At 40.8% G+C, this 26,994-nt stretch overlaps 1 protein-coding gene across 2 annotated transcripts in view; it reads right to left on the bottom strand.

Moving 5' to 3' along the window:
• Positions 1-3,872: 3,872 nt before the first annotated feature.
• myo1g (myosin IG) overlaps positions 3,873-26,994 on the bottom strand; it is a 71,980-nt gene continuing 48,858 nt past the window's right edge. For both annotated transcript variants that reach the window (XM_025902616.1, XM_019350399.2), the window contains one exon: positions 3,873-5,209. In XM_025902616.1, coding sequence (XP_025758401.1) covers positions 5,047-5,209 — 163 coding nt within the window. In that variant the 3' untranslated portion in view covers positions 3,873-5,046. The remainder of the gene's footprint in view (positions 5,210-26,994) is intronic.

Here is a 26,994-nt window from a genome sequence, read left to right as displayed (position 1 = left end):
ACTTTGAAATCTAAACATTTTAACATGTTATGCTGTATTATTATAGATAAAACCAATAAAAAGCATTTCAAGACAATTAAGTCATTAAATTGATAAACACATTAATAAATAATAATAATCCAGTAAAGTAATGTAGTATAATAGTTACTTTTACTTTGGGGATTTTAAGCATATTTTGATGTTAAACTTTTCTTACGTAGGATAATGACTTTTATTTAACAACCTAAATAATTCTTTCACTACTTTTCATGTAATCTGTATTATGGCACATGAAAATGAAAATCATGCCTTGTGTTTTGTACGCTATTTATTTGTGATTAAATATTTCGATTCTCTTTTTTTTCTCCCACTGAGAAATCCTGAAAGTGGCCCTGACCAAAACCACCTCGTAATAAAACTACACAAAAAGTTGCACCGTCATGAGGGTGTGTTGCTTCAGACAGCAGCGAGGCATGAAAAACAATCCAATTCCCCCAGTTTAACAAAGTCTTCAGTCAGGTAGGACCACTGGGCATTTTTTTTGTCAGTACTTTGAAGCATAATCTAAATTAACTTTAATTTCGGTGGTCACAGGGACGTAAAAACTGCATGTATAACATTACCAGACAAAAACTCATTTAAAATAAGTTTTAAAAAGTAGGTTTTTGCCCTGTAGAAGATTTGCCTCTTCTATCTTTATTGTTTCCATGCCCCATGGATTTCTCTCTCTGTTATATATGTCTGGCTTTAATGCTTTTAAAACACTATGCAGCATTTTATGACACCCACAGATATTTTATCTTTACAAGGCCTGAGTTATTAGTCGCTTTATTTAGCTGTTTTATTCTTTAGAACTTCTCACATAGTTCCCATTTTCCAGAGGAAGATTAGGTGTTTTAAACTTCCTCTGGATCGTTCACACGTTAATGTCACGTTGCAGTCATGCGAGAGTCATTACAGTCGCAAGAATAAAGGTGTGGATTGGCATCAAACCTCCTGAGACAGGATGTCAAGACAGCCTTGTAGTCCCAGCACCACTTTAAAGTGAAGAGAAAAAACAAGAAGCTGGCTTTTCTTCTGCAACTTTTGGACTTTTTGATGTTCCACATTCACTAGCTGGTTAATTTGCAGTATTGTCTAAGTAAACTTTAACACTGCAATATTTACTTTTAGCTTGGTGATAGCTGAGCAGTGTGCCTCGAGTGTAATCTGTTAACCTTTTTGGAAACAAGTTTGAAAGGCTGTTTCCACACATGAGGTCCAAACAGTTTGAACAGAATTAGGCTGGGATGTTTTCCACAGGTGTCCTCACTCACTCGTGGCAAACAGCAGGAAACGGTCCACAGCAGGAAACTATTAGAAATAGTCCCCGTCTACTGAGCTGATTTGATGTCTGCGAGTAGTAGTAGTGACGTAAATTTCATCATCGGCTACCGGCTGTTATCTTTATTGTTGTGTGCCCTAAAAGCAGTTACATTACTTTTCTGAGCTTCTGAGACGACGATGTGGGCAACAAATCATTGTCATTTATTTTTATAAAGAACTCAGAAGCTTAAACACGGATTTAAATCGAGGAAAGACATGTTTTTTCCGACTTCCACCCAGTATTCAGGTGTGAACATCCTGGTCCAGCATCACGGTGACTTTGATGTAACTTACAGAGCTACAATATTTTCTCCTTCCACATTATGCAGATCCTACCCATGAAAAATACACACACACATCTGTACTCTCAGAGTATTATGTAGCACTGAGATTTGGGGAATCACAGCAGGGTGTGCGTCAAAGAGCAGGAGTCACAGCGAGGGCAGGACATCACCGAGTCGCACTAACAGGTCACCGTGGAGACAGACAAAAACTGGCAGCAAATCAGAGAATTAAGATCTCAGACTGTGAGCTGAGACACGCACATATTTACTGGGGGGAAAAAACTGCAGGCGGAGCAGTAACCATATCTAAAACCTCACTAAAAGAAAGTGGATGCTTTGTTGTGTTTGAAATGAAGCTTTTGCAATAAAACACTAAATCTAATTTTCCACATTAAAGTCTGCTTACCCGTCTTTGGAAACCTGCTGCTAATCTCAGCTAAAGGCTACATTAGCTGCTACTAGCATAACACACCCGAATCTGCAGTTGCATTGAGAATAAGGAATAATAAAGGAATAAAAAAGTCCAAGGCTGTTTTAAATGCACTCTGTAGTGGGCATGTATAAACGAGGGACACTGTTATGTTTGTGCATCCATCCAAACAGGCATTTTCTGCCACTTAAGCGGTTTTAGCTTGTGAGGGCAGCAGTCAACGCAGAGAAACCCAGATCTTCCTCTCCCCCCACCTCCTCTAGCTCATCTGAAGGGGATACCAAGGCATTCCCAAGCCAGCTGAGAAATATAATCCCTCCAGCATGCTCTGGGTCTTCCCCGGGGCATCTTCTGGTGGGATATGCTTGTAACATCTCTCCCTAGAGGATGCATCTGTTCAAGGACCCAACACACGCAATGGTTTTGCTTACTGGTTTTCACTTTATTTATCAGTTGCACACACAAAGACACAGTCAGTCCAGACCTCTGTCTCTTCCTTCACTATGAAAAGAAACGGAGACCATCATCAGTCCGATCGCCACCACCTGTAGCCTCACTTGCCTCCCGGCACCGCCCCCTTGAGCTCACTGCACCACTCCTCACCTGCAACTAAGTCAGGGACCACACCTCCGCCACAGCATCCTAGTCAGATGCATGAACCACCTCAACTGCCTCCTAGAGATGGGCAGATTGATCTAAACATCTATATCGATACCAGCACTGGTAGTGGTATTTGATCGATGCTAGCGCTAGGACTGATAGGATGCTTTGTTTCTATCCTCTTAGTATGAAGCCTACTGAATTGTGTTAAACATTTTTTTCTTTGGAAAATTAAAAAACATACATCAATTATAATCTGTGAAAAATGTGCAAACCTTTTTGTGCTGACTGTCATGTGAATTGTATTTATAGCCTGTAGCACATTTAAACAACAGTAGCTGACCCAAAGTGCTTTAGAGGCTGGCACAAAAAGAAATTGCTAACTGATGATGATTCATTTATAAATCATGAAACATAATCTGCCTTTACAGGTTAAAAGTATCTGTATTGGTATCAGCACCACTGGCTGATTTTCATTTGAGTCAGAAAGGTAGAATGTTAAGTTATCAACCAATATCATCAAATTAAATTAGCATTGGCCGCAGATATAAAGTGTGTGTTTACTGGTAGTTTAAAAATTACTAGAATGTGAAACTGAAGCAGAATTCTTGGGTCATTTGTTAGTACAGTAAGCCACACAACATTTTTTGGCTGATAATACATCTAAAATATCTCAAACAAAGTGGATAGGTCTGGTTCAGTCACAGACTATTCGCCTTAATTGAGTTTAAAATGCTCGGTTATGTAAAAAGCCCTCCAGGACTAAACAACAACAAACCCTGTTCAGTTGTTATAAGCATGTAAATCAGCTACAGAGACTGAAACCATGTTTGTAGCAGGCTGTAAACATGTTTATTCCTGCTGTAACATGGGAGTCTGTGGGGATTAACTCATATTTGGAGTTAGTCTCGAGTGGCCACCAGAGGAACTGTAGTTTATAGTCCTGGCTTTATCTTTTTGCCACTTGTATTATGTAAGTATCAGTTCCTTCCACGGGACAGTGGACAGTTTGCATCAAACATCGAGACAACAAACTTAAGGACTAATAATAACAATTATGCAGCAATTTTTACCATTAAAGGATCATTTTCTTTAAGCATGTCCGTAAATCTGGTTCATACTAAATGGTTTATCTGTTCTTCAGTTGGGAAGAATTACACAAAAGAGCTCAAATTTATCTGCAGCTACTGTTAATTAGACCTGGAAAACACTCATAAATGTAAAAAAACATTTATTGTCACAATTATTGTTTCTACAAATCTTAAAACGTGAACAGTGCAAAGGTAGCACGACTTTCAACTGCACTGTAATTAGAAACACACAAGGTTCAACTTAATCACACGTTTCTTGCAAGTTTTTCCTTCTATGATTTGTTAGCTTTAACCATGATAAACAAGCTGGACTTCAGTTTAGTGCGGCTTCTCCTGAGACGACAAATTTACACTTTATTTAATGTCGTACTTTATTTAAAGTTCTGTAAAAGACTCCAATAGAAGAGGTTTGTATAAAAGCAGGTTTCATGGTGAGTTTTTTCACAATAAAAGAAACATATCTGCACAACCGGATAGCACAATAAATAAACAAGGAACGTTCAGTCTCATTCCTCAGAAATCGTTTAAATTACCTCTCCAGTGCTGGTTTGTGTTTATCAGTCTAACTATCAGGAAAGGGGACGAGAGAGGAAGCAGCTCCTGCGTCACAGGGTCCAGTTTTCTGTGGACGTCGGGCTCATAGCTGCCGCTCAGAGGACGGATAGAAGCGTCCTTACTGATTCTGTATGTTCAGTATATTTGTGCAGGGAAGCCTTAAAGCCACTTAAGGCTGAACATTTTAATGGGTTTTAATTACTGCATAAAGTCGACATTCATTCTGTTCATGTGGCAAAACATTAGAGAAACATTAACATACAGAGAACTTAAGTAAATGTTGAATAATTAATTTTCCCTCGCTGTCTTTTTTTCTTCCCCCCTTTTATTACTTCTGACATAATTATCTCAGTCTGCAGGCAGCGGTGTGTTACAACACAAAAACATGTCCATATTTATCATCATAAAAAGTGCTTTTTGTTTCTGTTTTTTCAATCATATCTTAAAAAAACATCTTTATATTGCATAAAAATACAAAAAAGCATAAACAGTACGATACATATAAATGTGTTATAAATGAATATAAAAGTATTTCAGCTTTCAGTTTCCTCTGCGCGCTTAAGAAAGCAGATTCTCCCAGAAAATCTGCTGAGATTACTACTTCAAAATCCTCATATACTGCAAAATTGTTTATATGTATTAAAAGAAACTCCTGCTAAAGTCCAGCTGGGTTGTCTGTGGCTGATATTTTCTCCTTAGATATTGATGAGGTGTAGCTGTTAATGGTTTGACTGGGGGACTGTTAGTTAGCGGGGACCAGCAGGATGAAACCGTCTTTACTCTTCTTGAAATCGGCGATGGTTTGACCGGCTTTGGATTCCACCGAGATGTTCTTGGGCTTGCCTCGCATGTGAATCTCCAGACCTGAGCGGCAAACCTTCACAGGAAACTGGATTTTTTTCACCCTGGAAGACAACAAAGCAAACATTTGGGTTTTAATAACTTTGCCAGAACAGATACGTGTCAATCATATAAGACTCCCTCCTAGCTGATGGTTATCATGGTTACAGGATCATCCATTAAACTGCTGGGATATTGATCTGGTCAGTTAAGTAGCAGAAGAGGTTCGGACACAAAGGCTCAGTGGGAAAATTACAAGGAGCTTTAAAAGAGGTCTACACAAGCTAAGATTCAAGAGTCCCAAACCTGCCCACTGGTGCGTGAGTTTTAGGAACATTGCATTTATTGCTGCTAATCCAAAATCTTGGGATCCCAAAGTTGCAGTGTGCTTCTCTTAGAAGTGTGTTTTGAATGTTTACCGCAACAAGACTACAACATCTCCGGAGCAGGTTACAAAGTAAAAAACACCAAAAACTCCAAAACTAAAGCATCACCACAAAATATTTGTTATTGATCACCTAACACCTGGCTGTTTGCTGAGTTCCCCTGATCAAAGCAGTATCCAGCCCCTCTGCTGACAGCTGGGGCATGGAAGTGTGACTGGGCTCGCTCGGCTGCTGCACAGTCAGCTGAAGATGATCCACTGTGAAGTCGCTGCTTCCTCCTCGACCCCCGGGGATCCTGCAGCCTCAGCGTGGCTGCCTTGACCCCGCTGCTCCACCAAACACAAGCTGGCCCGGCACATAGCTGGATCTGTGCAGCGTGCTTATAAAGAGTCTAACACTGAATCCACCTACGTCATAGTCAGAGGCCCAGGGGAGTTTGAGGCTCAGACTCCTGCTTGTAAGAATGTTTCTCTTGCGAATGTATTCTCTTCTTCTCCAATCAGCGAACACTCTCAGTTTCAATTCAAGTTAATGGTTTTAAAAAAGAGATGAAAGGCAATGTTTACATAATGACTATTTGTGGATGCCTCTGAATATTGGTAATGCGACTGATGATAAAGGCTGGCTTGTAAAGATAAGCCAACTTGGCAAGCTTGAGGTTAGTTTGGCAAGACAGACGAATGCGTTGTTTCAAAGTGTTTGTGTCATCTTCTCCCCAGACTGCATGGTCGTCTTCAAAAATATGGCTGGAAATCATAAAGGATAAAGTCCCATTTTTGGGAAGATTGCATAATTATTGTTATGCAACAGTGCTGGCAATCGCTGGTGCAAATCTGAGGAGAAACACCTGAAATCTTAGGTTTTAAATATGCAGTTTATTATAGTGTTATATAAATATATAACACTATATACATTAGTGGAATAGAGATAGGAATAGGGTGAACTGGATTATATGGTTTTTGTGAGTGCATTGTGTTTTAACCCTTCACCAAAGTCTGGGGACCTCTCATAAATTCCGTTAGAAGTACAATAAAGAAATCTCCTGCATATTAAATATAATCTGAGGCTTTGCAGATATTGATTGCAACGTCCTGATCCAAAATTGTTTGGAGAAATATTTTTTCCGCCAATTAGGCTCAGGTTCATGAATACTCGAGTTTCTCTTTGACAAGCAAGCAAAATAATTTTTCTGGAAGTGGTCTTTACTGGAAATTTCAATTTTTACCTCCCTTTTGATTTGTTTAGTTGAGCAACGACAAGTCTGTACTGAACATTTAAAGATGATGATTAGTATTAAATACATTTAACTTTCAACATAAGAGCAAATAATGAAATTTGTCATGAAACTGGTTGTCAAGTTTTTACTATAGCTAACCAACATGATTACCCTAGCTTAATTGCTAGTTTAGCAAATGAGCTCATTGGCTAAACTAGCAAATAAGCTAGTTTAGCAAATGCGTTTTCTAATTCATTTGGTATAAACTAGTCATGAAATTTTTATGAAAGCTCACCATATTTAGCCTAGCTGATAGTATTCAGGTTTCTGGTATGATGTCAGAGGCACATTGTGTACATATGTGTACTCCCTGATGGGTTGGTGAGTGGTTGCTGGTTGTTGCTAGGCTAAATAAGAGTGCTTCACCAAAAACCTCCTTTTCTCTGTACTTTGGTGTCTAGCAGATTGTCACGGTTCTTCATAGTTTGCACGGAAGCAACGGGTTGTCTGTAAACACTGTACAAAACACTGTACTATACAAAACTCATTAAACATGTTAAGCTATCAGAGGTGTGACATTTTACTTTGAAAGACAGCTTTTTCCAGTACACAAAAATTAAACAGAAAAGTCTCTTTGCTAAGACAGTTCTGTCACTACCTTGTCACTGATGTGAGCCTGACAGGTACAACATAGTCATGTGGATTCAAGGCCTATTCTGATTTAATTAAGTTGATTAGCTGTGCAGGCTAATGTAATAAAATAGTGACTGCCTTCTTTATTCCTTCCATTTATGTTTCTATTTAAAAACCATAACAGACACCGGCTCAGACTGCTGGCACAATTACAGAGAAACACAGACGCATTCTGAATAAAACAAAAAGATGATCCTGTGGCAAACCTCATATTTGGATCAGGTAATCAAACTGCTTAAAAATATGTTTCAAGTCGATCAGTGGGGATATATTTCTTGAATTTTGTGACGGAAACTGAGATCTCTATTTTTAAAGTTGCAGATGCATTATTTGCTGTGCTCTTTCTAAAAGAGTTTGACCTCAGTCATTGCAATTTTCCAGAGCTGTGTTGCTATTCATCATGAATCACCCCAACAGGTGTGGCCCTGCTGTTTTTTTCTCAGCCAAGCCACCCCCGCCTGGCTGAACCCCCAAACCAGCTGTCCAGCCCTGCTGGGACTATGATAAACCTGACACAAAAACCCACTGACCTCCAGAGGGCTTTTTTAATTTGTGCACAATGCTGACCTCATCGTAGCACTACCAGAAGTGAAACCCAACTCCGGCAGCGGACATTGAGAAAAGCCTCTGGCTGCGCCTGAGGACAGTGGATGACAGGCTGCAGAGGCCTGTGAAGTTTTCTGCTGCAGCAACAGAATTTTGTTTTAAGGCTGAGATTGTCCACAATAACCAGACTGTCCTCCACCAACAGAAATCGGCCCAGATGTTGCTTGTGCAAACAGTTAATGTTCACAAGCACTAGATGGGGAACCACCTTTAACTAGGGGGGTCACTGGAGCACCTCACTTTGCAAATTCATTAAAAAAAATAACAGAAAAGCCATTTTTAAAGTCTACATAACATGTTTTAGATAACGTACATAGCAGGAAAGACATTCTCTCAAGGCGCACAAGAGGATTAAAGAAGTAACTGCGGACTGGGACAGATGGGAGTCACTGACCGAGTGCACGATTTCTCAACACATTTCCATTTTTTCCTACTTAAATGATGCTTTAAAGCTGCACAAAGCATGTTGTTACATTACAGCCAAACCTCCCAGGAAGCAGTTTGGGGTGGATGGATCGGTGTACAACCAAACCGTCAATGTGTGACACTGTGGTGTCCAGCCTGTGGTTTGCATCCAGCCTTTAACCATCAATTACCACAACCATGACCCTGCCCTAACCAAACTGTTTCATTTACCTAAACCCACCCTTTAGACAACACCCTTATGAATGATTAGTTTGTTTTGAAGTATTGTTTTTTGCCATTATGGACTGCTCGATTGTTTTTTTTAATATATGAAAGCTTCTCACAATAATTTTGTAGTTCTGAGTCAATTCAGCTCAGACTACAACTATTTAACAGTTGTTTTTTTTAAACAGACAAACTGCTCAGACAAACAATCCAGATTCTGGCCAAATTCTTGCACAAACCTGTTGCTCAGTAGCCAGAAATGCATCCTCACTCGCCCTGAAGTTTCTGGCATGTTTGAAACTATCACCACAAAATCACAGATGCTCTCCTATCAGCCCTGATTTAAGAGAGCAGCAGTGAGCGAGAGTGAGAGCGGAGCTGTATTAAATGTAGCGGAAAATAAACAACATGGTGGCTTTAATTTCATTTGATTTGTTTTCTCGTGTAAGGTCGCGTGAGTATTGATTTCAGATGTCTCCAATCTTGTCTCACATCTATTAATGAGCAACAAAATGCCAAAAAAAACCCCAAGACAGAGACAGTTGTGCAGTTAAATAAGTGGTTTGAGGAGCTCTTGTGGTCTGAGTTTACTTGGGTGAAGGTTTGATTCTTCTATTCTCTTTGAAAACCTCCGATATTAGATGTTAGCATTCTCTGTTGGTACTGTGCACCTAAATAGAAAATAAAAAAGAAGGCCCAGAAATGCAGCTCGACCTTGACATAAAAGTGAACCTGTTGGGATTGCCTTTTTTTCCCTTATCTTCTGTTATATATAAGGTCTAAAAAAGGCTGTTCATTTTAAACATGGCTAAAAGAGGCCAGCGTGTTTAAAAAAAAATGATTGGAAAAAAAAAAAAAATTGAATCACCTGTTGAATTGTGCTATATAAATAAACTTGCCTTGCCTTGCTACTAGGTTAAAGCGGCGGGTTGCCTGATGACTGCATTTATTTTGTTTTGCTTAGGGAAACTGATTGGAAGCTGCTGCAGTGACCAGTTGGTTGCAAAGTGACTGCACAGGTCAACTGGTGGAAGACAACCGGTCTCCAAACAATCGTGCTCTGAATCAGACTGACTGTAATCACTCTCCGACAGACTGACAAAGGTTTGCAAATCTTACTTATAAACCCAGGGAATACCAACACGATGCTATCAATCTGAGTCATTCTGCACCAATAAGAAACACTCGTCTGTGCTGTGTCTCTCTACAGCAGGTGATTCAACTGGTTGCAGACTATTTGGGTTATATTTCTATATGATAACAAGATTACTGAAATTTCTGTTTATGATTGGACGGTTAAGACACATTATGACAAACCCGGTGCATGTAATGTGTTGATGTTAGTGTGACTCAGTCTTATTGCCATTTTATCACTGTCTTGATGCACCAAACTCACTTTGAGGGCAGGTCACAGATCTGGTCGCCTTCTTCAACAAGACTGCAAGCTCACTGAACAAGGTCGCAATAATTTTGTTTGCGCCACCGTCTCCAACCAATGTTTTCCTAATGTTTATACAGAGAGAAGCTAAAGCAGCTTGTGTCAGATAAACTGAGGTGCTGCACCAAGGCTTAGAATAAGATAAATAAAGATTATTTTAACTTTGAGCTGTGAACAAGCTGCACTATCACAGTCCACAAATAAAAAATATGCAGCTGCTAATGAACAGAACCAGTCGTCTTTTGTTCTTTCCTCTCATGAAGAAGAATCACACCTCAGGTTGTTGTGAATGCTGTGTGGCTAAAACAGTCGCCATGATTGGAAAGCACTGGCAGGGTGACACGTGCTGCTCTCACTGCTTATGACAGGAGGAGTGAAAAGCTGTTTAATACACAGAATGCCTCAATAATAACCATTTTTCATCCATCTTTTTTTATATATACAATTTCTTCACATATTTTCAAACAAAGATACAAAGATTCCCCTCTACAAACTACCCATTGTAGCTGTCATTGTAATAGCTTATTTTTTGAATATCTCCCCTTTGGTATTGAGTTCAAAATGTCCTCCATGGAAATCATAAAATCAGTGACACATATTAGGAGACAGTCTGTACGGAGCAGTGGGATGTGGTATATAAACATGGTCCACAGGCTCCTGTCTGCAAAAACGTCCTCATGCTGCAGTCAAATAATTCATGGAGACGACGCTGCAGACAGAACTGGGGCGAGCAGCAGCTCCTAGAGGAGCCCTTGGACCCTCCACTCCTCATCTCATCTCCCCTTTTTCCACCTCCTCCTCCCCCTCTTCAGCTTTTTCCAGGATTTCTCCCTGTCATCCCCAATATGATGCTGGATGCCGATAATCCGATGTGAGTACATGCCTCTGGTGTCTCCATTATGGGGAATTACAGGCCATTTCATTTACAGCTGAGCCGCATGTGTGGTGAGGAATAGCCAGTGAGCCTGCTGAAACTCAGGGCTTCTGATGCTGTGTGTACCACTGTAGGAAAATCAGATCAACAACAACAACACTCCCATGCAGAGTAGCTCAGAGGGAGTAATGTGCCAACACAGATAAAAGATGCTTCTAATGTCTTTTTACACAGTTTTCTTTAGAAACAGTTTGTCCTGCTGGAGGACACTGCTCAGTAAACTGAATATATTATAATATTATCAGAAGCTTCTCTTCACTTTAAACAGAAAACAGGGATCGGTGCCTCCAAGGGACAAGCGGTGACAAAGCAACCACGATTAAATCATGACTGATAATTAAAATGTAACTGCTGAACAATAAAAAGATTATCAGTCCCAAGGAGACAGAAGCATCACACACTTGTATCGGATATGCACATTATGATTAAAACATCACCTGCATTTATGTTTATGAGCCTGTGTGTCTGCATTGCTCTGCCATCAAGACTTGGAGCTGATGAATACATATATCAACTGTTAGTTTTACTGAAACAGACTGGAGAGAAGACCTCAGTCTATACACGCATTGACAGAATTATGACTGGGAAAAAGAGCGCATGTATACGGTGGCTGAATACAAGCTATTTTATTACAGCCTATTACATTTTTGTTTCACAGTGGAATTATCCTTGTGCTAATCAATATGCTGTAACTAATACTATCAAACAAACTTATCGTAGCTGCGTCACCACGACTTATAGTTACAGCTGTGGGAAGATGCAAATCAGTCTGCTTAATAAGATAATGAAGTGAATGGAAGTATCTGATTCAGGACATCCCCCAAACTTCACCACTAACAACAACTATTTTTTATGACTCAAATATTTAGTCACATAAGGCGAGTACATCTGAAGTTCATCAAACAGCTTTATGTTAAATAATTTCATAAAATATTAAGTCATAAGTGTGATTTGCATTTTAGAAAGCTTTGATTTCAATCCACACGCTGTCGCTACTGATTAGAAACCATGTGCTTGAGAGTTTATAGTAGATGGACTGTTTTACTTTAGCCTTACATTAAACTACAGCACCTTCCACACCACGTGGATTCACTTTTGCTGTTGTGCCTGAGGTGGCAGTGTGGGGACTGACAGCTAAATTTATGTCTATACAAAAGGAGAAGCCAACACCTCCATCTGAGGTGATGCAAAACATAACAGATGCCATCAATGTTGCTGTGCTGTTTAGAATCACACACTGCGATGGTATCATGGTGACTAGCTGTGACCGTAAAAGATGGATGCAGCCACATTTTGAAACCAGACATGGCCTATAAGGCGAGATCTGATGGCGGCTGCATGCTCACTGGCTAATGACTTGTGACTGACTGATCCTTAGCCAATGATCTTAAAAGGTTTACCATACTTTAAGTTTAATGGGGACCATAACTTAAAAAATAATGTTTAGTGTTTCAGTGTGACCTGAAATTAGTGATTGTGCTCATAAACTTTCCCATAGATATTTATACAGTTTTAAGTGTAAGTGGTTTAACTCTCTAGAGACGAATCAAATGACCGATTAAAGATGACGTGGCAGCAAAATGCACCATCGCCGAGTCTCCATTTCAACTTATGTTATCTTATGTTACGACAGTGATATTGTGAGTTATAGGATTTGTGTTTAGTGTTTTGGCTTTTTGGTTTTCTTGGATGTTTGTTTTAAGGCAACTTCTGAATGTCACAGATGTTGGACAAAGAGCCTCCACAGGCAAACTGTACAAGCTGTCTCCAGGTGGGAACCAGGAGGAGCGATGCACTCTGGAAGTGTCAGACCTGTGACAACTGTAAAGTCAGGTTGTGCAGTTTTTGAAGGTAAATTGAAGTATTCAAAAAAAGCCATTTGTGCCTTTGACCCTATGTGACTGTGCACCACCTTCCATATACTACGAACCCTTTTAATGTATCCTCTCCCAATCTGTCATCTGCCCATCTGTCCCCTGTCACCACGGCTCATCTTACACTGTGCAGTTTATGTAAAATCTTAATTAACTCAAGAAGTCTCAAACTGTTGAGCCGCGACAACAAAACATAGTATTTTGTTTAAAGAAACCTCAAAAAGTACACAATAAAGGAGGAAATGCAGCGTCTGTGGGTTGTTGCTAATTCTCTGAAGTAAAGAGTTTGTATCAGACGCCTGTCAGATCAGATAACAAGCAGAGAGAACGACAACGTCTGCTCCTAATGATCCCACAGACCCTAGACAACATCAGACTGTCAAAACACACAAATTCTCTTGTGCAGCCATAACTTTCACTTTCTGCTTCCACCGCACATAAACACACATAAACACACATGAACACACATAGCCTGCAGATAACACTTGGGTGTGTGAAAGAACAGGCAGAAACCTGCAAAAGAAACAACAGCTTGACACCTGAAGTCATGTAACGGCACCTTCCATCAGACACTGTTAATGAGAACTTTTTGCACTGTGCAAAAGATCAAAGGTTTCCTCTTCTTCTTCTTCTCTGGGTTCTCTGGCAACTTCTTTATCTGAATCCTTGGGTTTAGGAAAAACTGGTTCTTGAACTACACAGGTGTGCACAGACTGACCGAGCAGAGCAAAATCTGAGCATGCTCTAAAGGGACTCCAGGTCCAAAGAGGAGGCAAAACTGATGAAGGCCAAAGATCAGCACGATAGGACTGATTAGATTTCACATGTTGGACGACCAAGATGAGATGCTTTAGTTTGCAGACTGCGAACTATGTATGCGCTACACAAGATGTAGTCTGTTTATGTTCATCTGACTGAACTTCAAGTCTTCTGGTTACTTCCTCTCCCACTCTCCTTTTCCTTTGGTCTGTGTGTTTTTACGAAAAAGATTCACAAATAAAATTTTCATGCAAGTGGGAACAATTTCAGTTCATGCGGAAGCATTTTCACAACACTTCTTGCCACCCTGGACATATTTGCATTTAATAGTTTTTTTCCCCCCATTTACTTTGTATTCAGTTGAAGCTGCACAACTGAATACAGTGTGGTATGAACACTCGGTTGTGATTGGAAACTGAACTAAAGGAGAAGTTTGCCATTTATAAAACAGTGTATTTGGTTCATGATGTTAAAACTGATGTCATATTGTTGTCAGTTTAGTACATCTGAAAATGTTTAGCTTAGCACAAAGACACAGAGGGAAACACATCGTCTAAGCAGGGTGATCAAAATAACCTGCAATGCTACCCATAAAAAGGAAAAACCATAGCAAAGTTGAATTTCTCCTTCCAAGCAGGCTGTTTATTCAACTCAAGAGCACTTAAGTACTGTTTTGACCGCTGTATGCAATTTCACCACAAATCTCAAGTTTTGCTTCTGTAACTTTGGTTTCAAGCTGAGCAGACTTTAATGTTACAGACCATCACTGTTGATGACTCAGAGCCAAACAGCAATTTTGATTGGACAAACCCACAGTCCCAGCCAGAAGGCAGAACATCGGTTTAAGAGGGTGGACCAGAAACATGCTCATTTTTGTGCACTGCGAATGCATACTGCTGGATGGCCTGCACTGAAAAGGCAAAGTAACACATTCTTTGTTCACACCCTGCCCTACCTGCTAAAATGTTCATACAAAATGGAAAATCGTCAACATGTTGATGAGTTGGAGGAGATCCAGCACACACGTGGTCAGAAATGGACTTGTAGTTTATTTTTGTGGCTAGATGCACACAGACATCATCATGTCACCCGTTTTTGGACTGTAGCCATACACAGAACAAAAAACTACCCAAAAGACACCTAAAAACATCACACTACAAACACACAAGTCACGCAGTCAACACACAAGTAAAGACACTAAACAGAAACTGACATAGACAATACTAACCAGAAACCAAACCTCTGAAATATAACAAAACCCACGGACCCTGACACTATGGGGACTGACTTGTTTTGGAGCAAGACGCCAATAGGTGGCTATTTAATGTAAAACAAAAAAAAAGTGTAAAAACAAGATGTACAGCTAAACCACTTCTTAGTTTGGAGCAGTAAACTTCCTGAAGCTACTCAGATAACAAGCATTCCCTTCAACACTACATTTTTTGTATAGATCACACACACATTACATAACATCAGTCGGTTACGATTAATTATTTGTCATTACTTAACGTGACCCTGTTTGCTGTCTCCCCCTCTTTGCAATCTTCTATCCCATCCATCTTCTTCTCAGAATTTGACACTCTGTCCTCACAATCCTCCAGTTTTCCCCTTGCAGTCTTAATTAGCACTTCCCCAGCTGCCTGGCAACCATCGCTGGGGCAACAGCATCATCTGCAGTCCCCACAGCGGGGACAACGGGGGCTGAGGCCACTCAAGTCTTCGGGTATGAGGTGGCTGGGCAGGCGGGGAGCCGACCATCCTGCAGGGTTCGCTTTAGCGTCATAGCGTTGATCATCACCACCCATCCATTATGATAACCATCAGCGTCATCACTAACAGTGGGCCTATCTTAACCGGCTGCACCCTGCGTCGTGAGCCTCAGCAGGGGGGCATTCTGGGAAAAAAAAGTGATTCATACTGTAACAACAGCAGAGTAGATGCATACAGAGCGACTTCTCCGAATGGATAAAATATGATTTAAGATGCGACGCCAACACTCTGCAGACTTAAAAATGGCTCATGCACATGGCTTGAATCACTGAGTGAAAGGCACTTAAATAATTTTCCTGGTCCTGATTAATTCTCGGGACCACAGACATGTTTCTGAGATAAGAGCAAATCCGTTTAAGAGAGAGTCAATGACGGAGCGCACAAAGCAAGAGCTCAGCGTCTCCTGAAATTGATTATCGATAAGGCGGTCGAAGTTTATCAGGGGTTTTTATGCAGCAGGAACATTTGTTCCACCTCAGGGTGAGTCACTGGATAGGCAACTCTTAGTCATGCCTGCTACTGAACCCGTACTGGTGCAGATATCTTCAGCTGAGTGACGACAAAACAAACAGCCAATCATGTGCTTTGTTAAAAACATTTCATTTTTTACTGTTTAGTAGTTGGCACTAAAGCAACATTGTAGTGAAGAATGAAAATGATTGTGAGGAATCCATTTGTTGCACTCGGAGGAGGATTTGGAGGCAGCACGTGTGCCGTTTGAATCCACAAAGAGGCCTTTTGATGCAGTTTCAAGGTCAGTGGCTCAGTCTGAGTGCACCCAGGAGGCTTTAAAAGTTAAACAAACAGGAGCCAACGTCTTCATAAACCTGCTCCTCCGCTGATGTTGTCTTTGATGTAAATGTGTGAGAAGGCGCTCATTAGGAAAGCATGATGTAGTATTCACTTTCTCTAAATCTTTCACAGCACACTTGATGTTTCGAACACATCTCACGGCTGTACCGTAGCATCTCCTTCATCTGCATTCATGCCGCTTTCAATTTAATTCAATCCAATACAGTTTGATTTATATAACACCGTTTCACAACAACAGCCATCTCTTCATCATCATAAAGAGCCAACGGTTTCAAAGAAAACCTCAATGAGCAGACTCAGCAACAGAGGGGAGGAAGAATTCACTTTTAACATGTAGAGACCTCTGGCAGAACAAGTGTTAGGGATGCACAGTTGGTGGGGGTGACAAGAGAGAGAAGAAGAACAAGGAAGGAACAAGACTTTTTCATGAGAAGCATAAAAGTGAATGCAAACAGTGCACATGGGCACATTTGCATGCACACTGTGCTCAGCATGTGGATAAATATGCAGGACACAAATCAGACAGGAGTAAGGCAACAAAAAGCAAGCTTTAAAGGGGGTCGAATAATGTTTTCCCTCATTTTCTGTTATAAAAATGATATTAAAATGGTGAGTTTAAAGTTTAAAAAGATATGGTTAATGTATTTGCAAGGTGTACCAGTGAGCCAACAGCTTAGAATGTATTTAAAGCTACTCTTTAATAAAAACACTGGAAATGAACAGTAAACTTTTGCTTTAATAATAAAAGCTGAAACAGAAAATTAATATTCCAACAGGGAAAACTGAACTGTGTCTTTTCAGAAAAATAGAGCAAAACCAAACCAGGAAAACAGGAACACGAGAGGAGCACAGGAGAGACAAGAAGTCAGAGAAAATGGGCTGCAAACTCAGGTAGGCAAACAAACAGAAACAAACAGATGTCCTGACAGAGAGGGAGTCAGGGAAGAGAAGGTTATATATACACATGGAGCGGAAAGGGAAATAAAGAACAAAAGAAACAAATCAGGGAGAGACAGCCAATTAAAAAGGGGGCAAAAAACAAAGACTTCACACTAGCAGAGAAGCAAACCAAGAAATAAATAAGAAACAGACACAGAAACACAGGGGACACGTGCAAAAGTACAAAATACTAAAACACAAGAGGGGAGCCAAAGAAAAACTTTGAAAGCACATAGTACCAGAAAGGGCTGTGTTAGGAAGAAATACCTGACCGAACCTGTTGTGCAAATACACAATATGCACTCTAGCTCCACTGTGTGAACACCATCAGGTAGTAAACTCAAATATGAGAATTTAGAAACTTTGCCATAAAGTTCTGTGACATCATTATTTTAAGAAGTATGCTGTACTGGGCCTGTTGTTGAGGCTATTTGGTCCATTTGGTATACCTGTAGTGAGACTGTTTGGCCTTGCTGACAGTAAGTCAGAGTCGTTCCTGTTGGGAGCTGGGCTTCACCACCGTAGCCATTTTTTTGGACAGAATTTCTTGGTGCAGTCAAAGTGGTGAAAAACAGGCCCAAGTCTTCACATTGTCCCTCTGGCTTCATTGAACATCTACAGTAGCTCAGGCTACAGCAGTTTGCAGCTCAGTGTGAAGTAGCAAGAAGGAAAATTAGCACCTCCAAGTCAAAAAGCGCATCCACACTGAAACGACTAGCAGTGATGTGACAACGGGAAACAGCAGAAACTCTGCTACATTCTGTGACCTCAAGTATAAATGGGTAAAACTACTATTGGTGATCTTAAGTTGCCAAGTCCTGGGTTAAACTTTTCTCAAGTCCAAGGCAAGCGATCGAACTACCAGCAACTACCAGTGAGAATAAACAATGCCACTGACTGATACATTACAGCAAGGTAATTATATGAGAAGGTTACCTAGGCAACTTGAGCCTTGAATGTCTGACAGCAACTGACTTCTAGCTACAAAGTGACTTGCGACAAGCGAATTGCTCCCTGTGTGGACACACCCTTGACGCCATGGTTCTCTGTAGGAGAAAGGTTAAATGTCCACTCGAGTTTGGGAAACAGCTCTTGCCCCAAAGTGGAGGAGTTCAAGAATCTCAAGTTCTAAGGTTCTTGTTTCCGAGTGAGGGAGTGGTGCAGCGTCTGCAAGGATGAAGAAGCTGTTGTGGTGAAGAGTGTGCTGAGTGTGAAGCAAAGCTATACACTTACACAAGGTCATTACAAAAGGGCCATGGACACAAGTGCAGAAACAAGTTTCCTCTAAAGAGTGTCAGACGAGCATTTAGAAATAAGGCGAGGAATGGAGTCATTCCAGAGGAGCATCTGGATGGGATCATTGGGGTCTAAACACGATGTGTAAACTGGACTGTTAATAGATTTTAATCTTGTTTTTCACCACATAACCCAGTCATTTTCACAGTCCTAATTCCTTGTTGTTCCTCAGGTCTAACTCACTGGTCACCCTGTAATTTAAGGCAGGTTCAGACAACGCCTTTACATTTTAAATACGAATTTGAAGCCGTGTTTGAGCTCATTACCTAATGCATAAGGTAACAACAGACTAAAAACAAAAGGTTTATGGTGATGTTGTAACCCATATTCTGAGCTGTGCTCTGAATGTGAACCCTGCTACAGGTATCCTCTTCAGTCTATACTAAGTAGCAATTTAGCAGAAACACAATAATGTGTGGATGATGAGATTACAGCTAAATGATTTCCTGAACATAATGTGATACCAAATGCATGCCTATGCCTGCCTGTAATGAAGTCACATGGTTTTCCTACATGGTTTGCCAGGGGCTAAAGTGCCATCCAGAAGGGTGAGGGAGAAGGAGAGATATTTTATTACCAACTTCCTGTAACATTAATGCTCTTTGAATTGGCCTTTTGTGAGTCACTCTCTAAAATGGATAAATGAAGCTTTTTCAGAAGACACTACAGTCACGTGTTTCATATGAAGTCTCATCACATACAGTCTGTCACACTGGAGAGTCCAAATAAACAATAAATTTCTTGTTGTTGTCAGTCTGTCATGCGCCACACACACTGCCTGTAGTCAGTGATTTCACTTTTGTATCCTTAAAACTATTGAATGTTTTTCATATGTTTTTGTTTCATAAAACTTCTATCAGTCTTTCCTGTTGATTTTTTTAATAAGTTTATCCAGATGCTGAACAGAATCACATGAACACTACCAAATATAGTGTCTATTATTGTGAAAATAAAGGTTAAAACCAATGATATATATATATATATGTATGTATATATATATATGTATTAAATTAAACTTGTAAATTACACTTATTTTCCCTTTTTTGTGCTTAAACATCCATTTTCTGCTGCTTAGTCAGGTTGCAGGTGTAGCATAATTAACAGAGAGAGAAGCCCAGATGTCCCACTTCCTCGCTACCTTTTCCAGCTCTTGTGGGGGAACGCCGAGGAATTGCCAAGCCTGCCAAGACATGTAATCTCTTCAGTGTGTCGCGAGTCTGCCCTGGAATCTCTTCCCAGTTGGACTGGGACTGCTCAGTGTGGAGGAGTAGCAGCTCTACTTTGAGTCCCCTGGCCTTAAATGACCATGTTCCTCAGCCTATCTCTAAGGGAGTGCCCATACACCTTTCAGAGGAAAATCATTTCTGCACTTTTGATTTTATTCTTTCAGTCGCTACCCACAGCTTATGACCACAGGTGATGGTATGAATGCAAATCAACAGCTTCGCTTTCATGACCAGCTCACTCTCCACCACAACAGTTCAGTGTGGTAGCGGCATCACTGCCAAAGCTGCACCAATTGGCAGCATTAACAGTTGAGGGGAGAATGAACCTCCCACTCCCCTCACTTGTGAACAAGACCCTGAGATAATGGAGCTCCTGTGCCTGAAAGCAACTAATCTGCAAACTGGAGTGAGCACTCCACACCATGACCTTAATGTTGTTTACATCAAAAAAAGGAACAATATGTGTTATTCGCTATGTGAACTTGCAAACAATCTAAAATGACACCCCTGATTTAGACCATGTGTCTGATCTCTTAAAACGAGCATCTGGTCAAAGCCCAAAAGAGGGACCAAGAATATCATGGATAATGTATCACTGCCAGTTCTTTCTATAGCTACTCAACTATAATGTGTGTGGCTGTGCCATGTGATTTTGTGGACATGGGATGAATCATTCACACTTGCGCTGGTGGAAGTCAACCACACACTGCACATGTCAACAAGGCGTTTTGACCGACTTTAATTAGCAGTGCGAATGAGGGTGGATTTTGTGGCTAAATGAAGAAAATCAGTGAAGCACATGACCTGCCAGCTCTGTGGGAACTGAGAAGGAAATAGGTAAGAGTTTATATACATTATTTACACCCGTCTGGGTTAAAAGCTGCTCCTGCAGTTACTTTGCATTCGATCAAAACTCCTATAACAAGCAATTAAGTCAAAACAAGAACCTGATCAGAAGCTGCAGGTTTGGAAAAATCTTAAAAGAGACAAAAAAATGAGGGACAAAAACAAAAGATGGGACGAGCTGACCGAGGAGAGTTGGAGCACAAGCTGCAGCTCCTGTTGCTCCAGCCAGCAGGACCGACTGTGAGATGAACACATTGAGGACAGCCACTGAGGGAGAAAAAAAAAGGGGAGGCAGAGAAACAGGGGAGGCTATTTCAGGACTTGGATGACGCCTTTCACGACCTAAAAACTGAATTTAGAAACGAGAGGGCTGATTTCTCTCACACCTAGACTAACTGGCAAACTGTTGATGTCCAGCGAGGTCAAACAAGTCCTCGAGTCCATCATTAACAGGTGAGCATGTGTGTTTATGTGATTCTCTTTGATCTGGGCATCAACGCCTAATCACAAGTCCTCTCACATACACTTTAGGGTTAATGAACTCGCACAGTATTCTTGCTAAGCTGTAAAGGGATGAGTGACCCAGAAGATTGCTATTAATGCAACATCGTTCCAGGTCTTTCCATATTCATAAATGAAACTGCTGATGTGGAGACGAGTGGAGAAAATGCTGGAGAAGAGTCTGGAAGGAGCAGACTGAGGAAATGAAAACAAATAAGAGTTAGTGGAGGAGAGTGCAAGTGAGGAAACTAGATCTTAACACTTTGTGGACTCAACAAATCATTCAAGTATAGGTTTACTTACAGTTACAAAGTTTAAGCCTTTCATTACATAGGCAGTGAAGACTTTAAATTAAGGTGGGCTATAAAGATTAGTGCAACAAATTTAGCATCTATATATATTAAACATGATAAAAATCTCTCTTCTGTTCCTGAGTTACTGTGCTGTATAAACACCAGAAATACGAAAAGTCAATGTGAAGTTGACCTTTGACCTTTTTAATGTAAAATGCCATCATTTCATTATTATATGGTAAAACATTAACATAGACATTTATAGTCTGCTGGATCACAGAGACCTCTAACCTCCAAAATCTAACCTACCGATAAGGAGGTTAGAGTGATGTAACAACTGGAAGGTCGGAGGTCGGTGTGAGTGTGCACATGAATATTAGGCAAGGTGCTTAAGTTTAGAAAAAAGGACTTGCATTGTTTGTGTGTAATTGGGTGAATGAGGCTTGTAACGGGGCTTTGAGTACTCAGAGTAAGGTGGAGTAAACTCATCTTTTAGTTCAAGACGTTGTGCAACATGAAGTTAAATCCCCTTCAAGTCTTTTAAATCATTTATCAAGAATGGGGCAGTCATGAGGTCACTGTGATGTTCACCACTTCATCCTTGAGTGGTGAGGGCATTGAGCGAGTGTTTGTGTTAAATATGAAAACAGTATCTGTTTCACAAGAATGGGATTGATGAGTAACCTGAAAACAAAAAGCTACAGCCGACATGAAGCAACGCAGCAATTTGGAGCTGAACTGACATGTTGTTCAACCACATCACAAAATAAACGGGTGATCTGAGATTGTTGGGTAATATTAGTAACATCTTACTAAACTAAATCCAGTAATTAAAGCAAAGTTACAAAAACAAATATGTCATTAAAGAAAAGAAACGTGGTCTTTTCCTGCACACTCGTGCTACAATAATCTGACTCCTCTGGAAGGAGAAGGAAAAACAGAGAAAATTTTAAGGAGTAGAGGAATAAAAATAACTTTCTTTAAATGTGCTCAGGCCAGGTATCAACCTATCGACGCTGTACTGATGCACACAGCATCCACTTAAACAGGCTAATGCAAAGCTAGCAATGAAGAACCTCTGACCCAGAGAGATAGTAAAGCTGAGCATATCAGTCAAAGTTAAAGTCAGCATTATTGTCAAAAACCATATGTACAGATGATGCACAGGAATTTGAAATTGCTCCCACGGCCCTCAGTGTACACTAAACAACTGAAAAATAAAAAGATAAAAATTTAATAAAAGTTTTATATACAACACAACACAACACAATACAATCTTATATACATAATCCAGCAATGCAACCAAAGCCTGATAAGCAGTGATGAGCAGTCAGGCAGTCAGCTTTCTGTTCAAACACTTTATGACAGTGTTTCTCAATCAATGTGTCGTTAGAAATGATCAGGTGTGCCATGGTTCCACCTGATTAGTACTCTAAGCGAACAGCGTAACGGGCAGAGCAATTACATTCTCTTCCACTAGAGGGCAGTACAACTACCTGCTCTAATTAAATGGGTTGCCAACTGCCAGTAAAACCGAAGAAGACGGAGAAGAAGCGTGGGATGAAAAGAAAAAGTAGCCAATCTGACCTGGGTCCTGGAGAAAATTCCGACCCAGATGAAGGTCCTAGCATGAGTAGTGGTCAGAAGAAAGCAAAAAACTTACAAACCGAGCCAATTCTGCTGTACCTGGTGCGCGGGGAAAAAATGATCAATATGCTTTTTGTGACATTATTGTTTGGTGGTGTGCCCTGTGATTTTTCTAATTTTTCTAATTTTTGTTAACACTGACCTGCGAGTTATTCAAGGATACAAAAGGCACCTAACTCAAGGGATAAACCATTGTTGTTTCTACAAATAACAGACAACTTATCATTGAACCAATTTTAGACACTTTGTTACGAGGAACCAGTCTAAAAGAATGCCAAAGGTAACACAGTTTGACAGGTATAAAATTGTATTTTTGCACAAACAAGGTCATTCCCAAAGAGCTTTTAGCAAAAAACTTGGCATAGCTCAACAAATCGTAATTAGAAAATTAGACATGTGGAGGACAAAAGAAGAAATGGCAGCACTAAAAAACTACCTATGTCAGATAAGCAGTATCTGAAAGTCATCCAGCATAACCTGACGTAGTATCTGAGAATCTGGCCCTTCAGTTATTCCATCTGCTGTTTGAAGTCTCATTAGAAATGGTCTCAGTGGAAGAATAGCTGTCAAGAAGCCACCCCACCTATTTCCTATTTTCCTACCACAATATAAAGGAATGAGTGGTAGCTCAAGACTTTTGACAAAGCACTATAGTTAATAAGTTGTACATGATGTCAGGGTGGGTTTTGGACCAAACCAATTTGATAGAGCAATTAAAGTTCATTTTATCTTACATAAAATAATTGTTGATATATTTAATATATACAGACAATAAACAATGTTCCTCTATAAGAGGAACAATAAACTCAATTTCTGGGCTAAGTGTTGTATTTTTGTATTTTATATATAAGTCAGGATCCTTCATATCGAAATCAATCCACAGACTGAGAATTTTACAATTGGTTCTGTTAAAATCTGTTCAAAAACTGTCAATATAAAGCATCTAAGATGTGAAAAGTTGCACAAAGGATGTTAACAAACTGCACATTTTGTACAAACTTCTATTTATTCTGAAAGGAGTCTGTGGCCGTGATCAATAAGATTATAAACCCCCCAAATTGCCTTTTAAGTAAAAATCCTCCTAAATCTTTTGAGGCAGGAGCAGATCATACCCTAAATCCTGCCTTTAGCTCACTCATACTCCCCCAGCTGTCCCAGCAGATGGTCCAACCCCCCGAAAAACACACAAACACACACATACACAGTATTTCTCTCTTCGTAAACAGACACACTCAACACACACACACAGCTCATTCATACTGACAGCTCTGACCCAGGTGACAGGAAGAGAAAGCAGGAGAGAATCAGGGATGAGAGGATGGGGTTATGTACAGGAAAGGAGAGAGTGAAGGAGCGCGGTCTGCCGAGGGAATGAGAATCGGATGTGACATGACAGCAAACCAGACAGCTTGTCTTTGCCATCCTCACCGACAACACAGAGCGGCTTTGAAGTCAGATTTTACCTTGCGCCTTTAACGCTGCCTTTCCTGACCCAGTTTTGTACAACTCACTGTGTCACTGCAAACTCTCTCAGCTGTGAGCACCGGCGGCCTCACAGATCTGCTCACTTACTCTGAAGAGACGAGGAAAAGCAGCAGGAGTCACAATCACTCCATTGACTGTTTCCTCCTCTGACCGTTCTCCCCACCAAACATAAAAACTAAAATGACGTGCGCGTGACTCTCAGAGTCTGGCATCCCATTTCCTGACAGAAGGAAGCACAAGAGGAGTGTGTCTGTGTGTTGTCATCCTCACACACTTGCACATCTCACCCCTGACTTTGTCTCATGAGTCTCCTTTTGATGAGTAGCCTAGCTGAGGTCGCGCCCCCTTCCATTCACCGCAGATGGTGGCACAATAACAGGCGGAGAGCTGAAACCGACTCCCCTAAGAGACGCCTGCCGCACCCCGACACAGAGCCACGCAGCTGCCACAGGGACCCTGGTGATATAGATACCCATACACCCCCCCTGAAAAAACCCAGACCAAAAGTCTAAGACTCGTAAAATCCACAAAAGCCTCACCGAGGATCTGGGATCAGGAAGCTGAACATACACACAGAGAGACTCATAAAAGTGGGAACACACAGAGACACATGCACCCTGGTGCGGCTGCTGTCTCGCCGGCCTCTGAGCTGAGAGCAAAAACAAAACGACGGACGGGACAGAAGAAATAAAAAACATGTTGATGTGAGTCAGCTGATGGCTCAGTCTACATTTCATCTGCACTCAGTGATTCCAGAAATCACATCACATGGTTTTTAATGATGATTAGAGCATTTTGCTTGGCTTCCAACACAGCACAACTCAATAAAAGTAACAATTTCAGCCTCTAACGCAGTAAACAACTCTAGAATCTATATGAAGGGATCACAGTCCTGGGTTTTTGCTTTCTTTGTTATTCTAGAAACTTCATAAGTCGTACTTACAAGAAAGAAGAGTCTGTGATGAATTTTACAAAAAGGGAAATGAATTCAGATATGAGCTCCACTGTTTATTATTTTATTTTTTTTAATTCTCTCAGCATGAAGCTGGCAGGATTTGCAGGAGATCGATCGCTGCAGACTGGGTGAGGACTCCGAGGGCAGTACTTACGACAACACGGCCACACTTAAACACACACCCGCCCACGCACGCACAACCAAAACAGTCTGCTGTGTGTGAAAACTCGTGGGCCGTGCCATTCAAACGGAGTCTGGCAGAGATGAATGCGGGTGGATGTGAATCAGGTTTATAAACAGCAACGACAAATCGGAATCCGAGTGATAAATGTGATAAATGTCAGCGTGACTGATTCATTTCACGGTAGTTATTCAGAGCAGGACACAGACAGCGACAACTATGACAGTGATAAATGCCAAGGATATGATTTACGTAATTGTTATGCAGCGTTAATAGAGTTCGTTGTAACCGAGACGTTTGGCGGGCAACAATGGGGCTAAAGCCGTGTTGTTTCTTCATGTCGCACCGAGGCCCGGAAAGCGGCAGGTTTTCATTTTGAACAATCACTTCACCGGCCGATCTCACTGATTAATTAATTAAAAGTTTTGTGAAGAGTGTTTTGTTCTAATTAAAACCTATGTAATTTTGTCAAATGAAAGTCAAAGATGCGAATTATCGGCATGAGAAAACGGATGATCTCTTTGAGAATGATGACCACTCTGTGCACCCTGTTACGCATGCCGCAGTGGGCCGACACATCCGCCATCTGGTTATTGTGTTTTCTTGCATCCTCATTAACCTGCTCTCTTCTCTGCTTCACTTCTAGTGCTGATTGTCCGTGGAGGCACACCTGCTGAGCCTCGCCTCTCCTCCATCAGCATCGGTATTCCTCAGATGCTTTGTTGAGTTTCGCTTATCACTGCCAGCCTCTCTTATTTGTGTTCAACACTTGCAAGTAAATTTTCTTTTGTAGAAATAAACGTTTCCTGAAAGGCAGCAGTGTTGTGGCATCTCTTCTGAGCCATGAACCCCTTCAGTTAGTGCAGGGGCAGGCAGCATTTCTCCCCAGAGAGCCATACTGACTTCAATAAAGTAAGCAAAGAGCCAGACATTGGATAACTCAATCGAAACCAGGTTATATTTAACATCTTGCCAATTGTCTGAAATATACCACTGCATAGGTCACTGATGAAACAGACTGCACTGAAACTGAGTTAAACAGCGGTACAGACTTCCTGCAATCATTCGTCTTCAGATTCCTGTGCATGATGCTGCCTCTGATCGACTGGCTGATTCATGGGTGTTGTTTTGTTTTCCTGTTTGCTACGTCTGGCCCAAAGGCCATATTTTACCCTTGTGAGTTTATAATTTCTTAAAGTAAACCCATTATGCTCATTTCAAGCTCCATATTTTTATCCCTTGATTCTACTAAAGATGCTTTGCATGATTCAGAAGTTCAGTATAATGCTTATTTATCTTATGCAGGGTTGTTGTTGTTGGTCTTGTTGTAGCTCCTCAGTTCATCTACTGTCTAAAACAAGC

This window comes from Oreochromis niloticus, linkage group LG22, assembly GCF_001858045.2.
Source record: "Oreochromis niloticus isolate F11D_XX linkage group LG22, O_niloticus_UMD_NMBU, whole genome shotgun sequence".
In the NCBI taxonomy this organism is placed as follows: Eukaryota; Metazoa; Chordata; class Actinopteri; order Cichliformes; family Cichlidae; genus Oreochromis; species Oreochromis niloticus.
The sequence above is the reverse complement of the archived record's forward strand: the minus strand, read 5'-3'. Positions and strand labels throughout refer to the sequence as shown.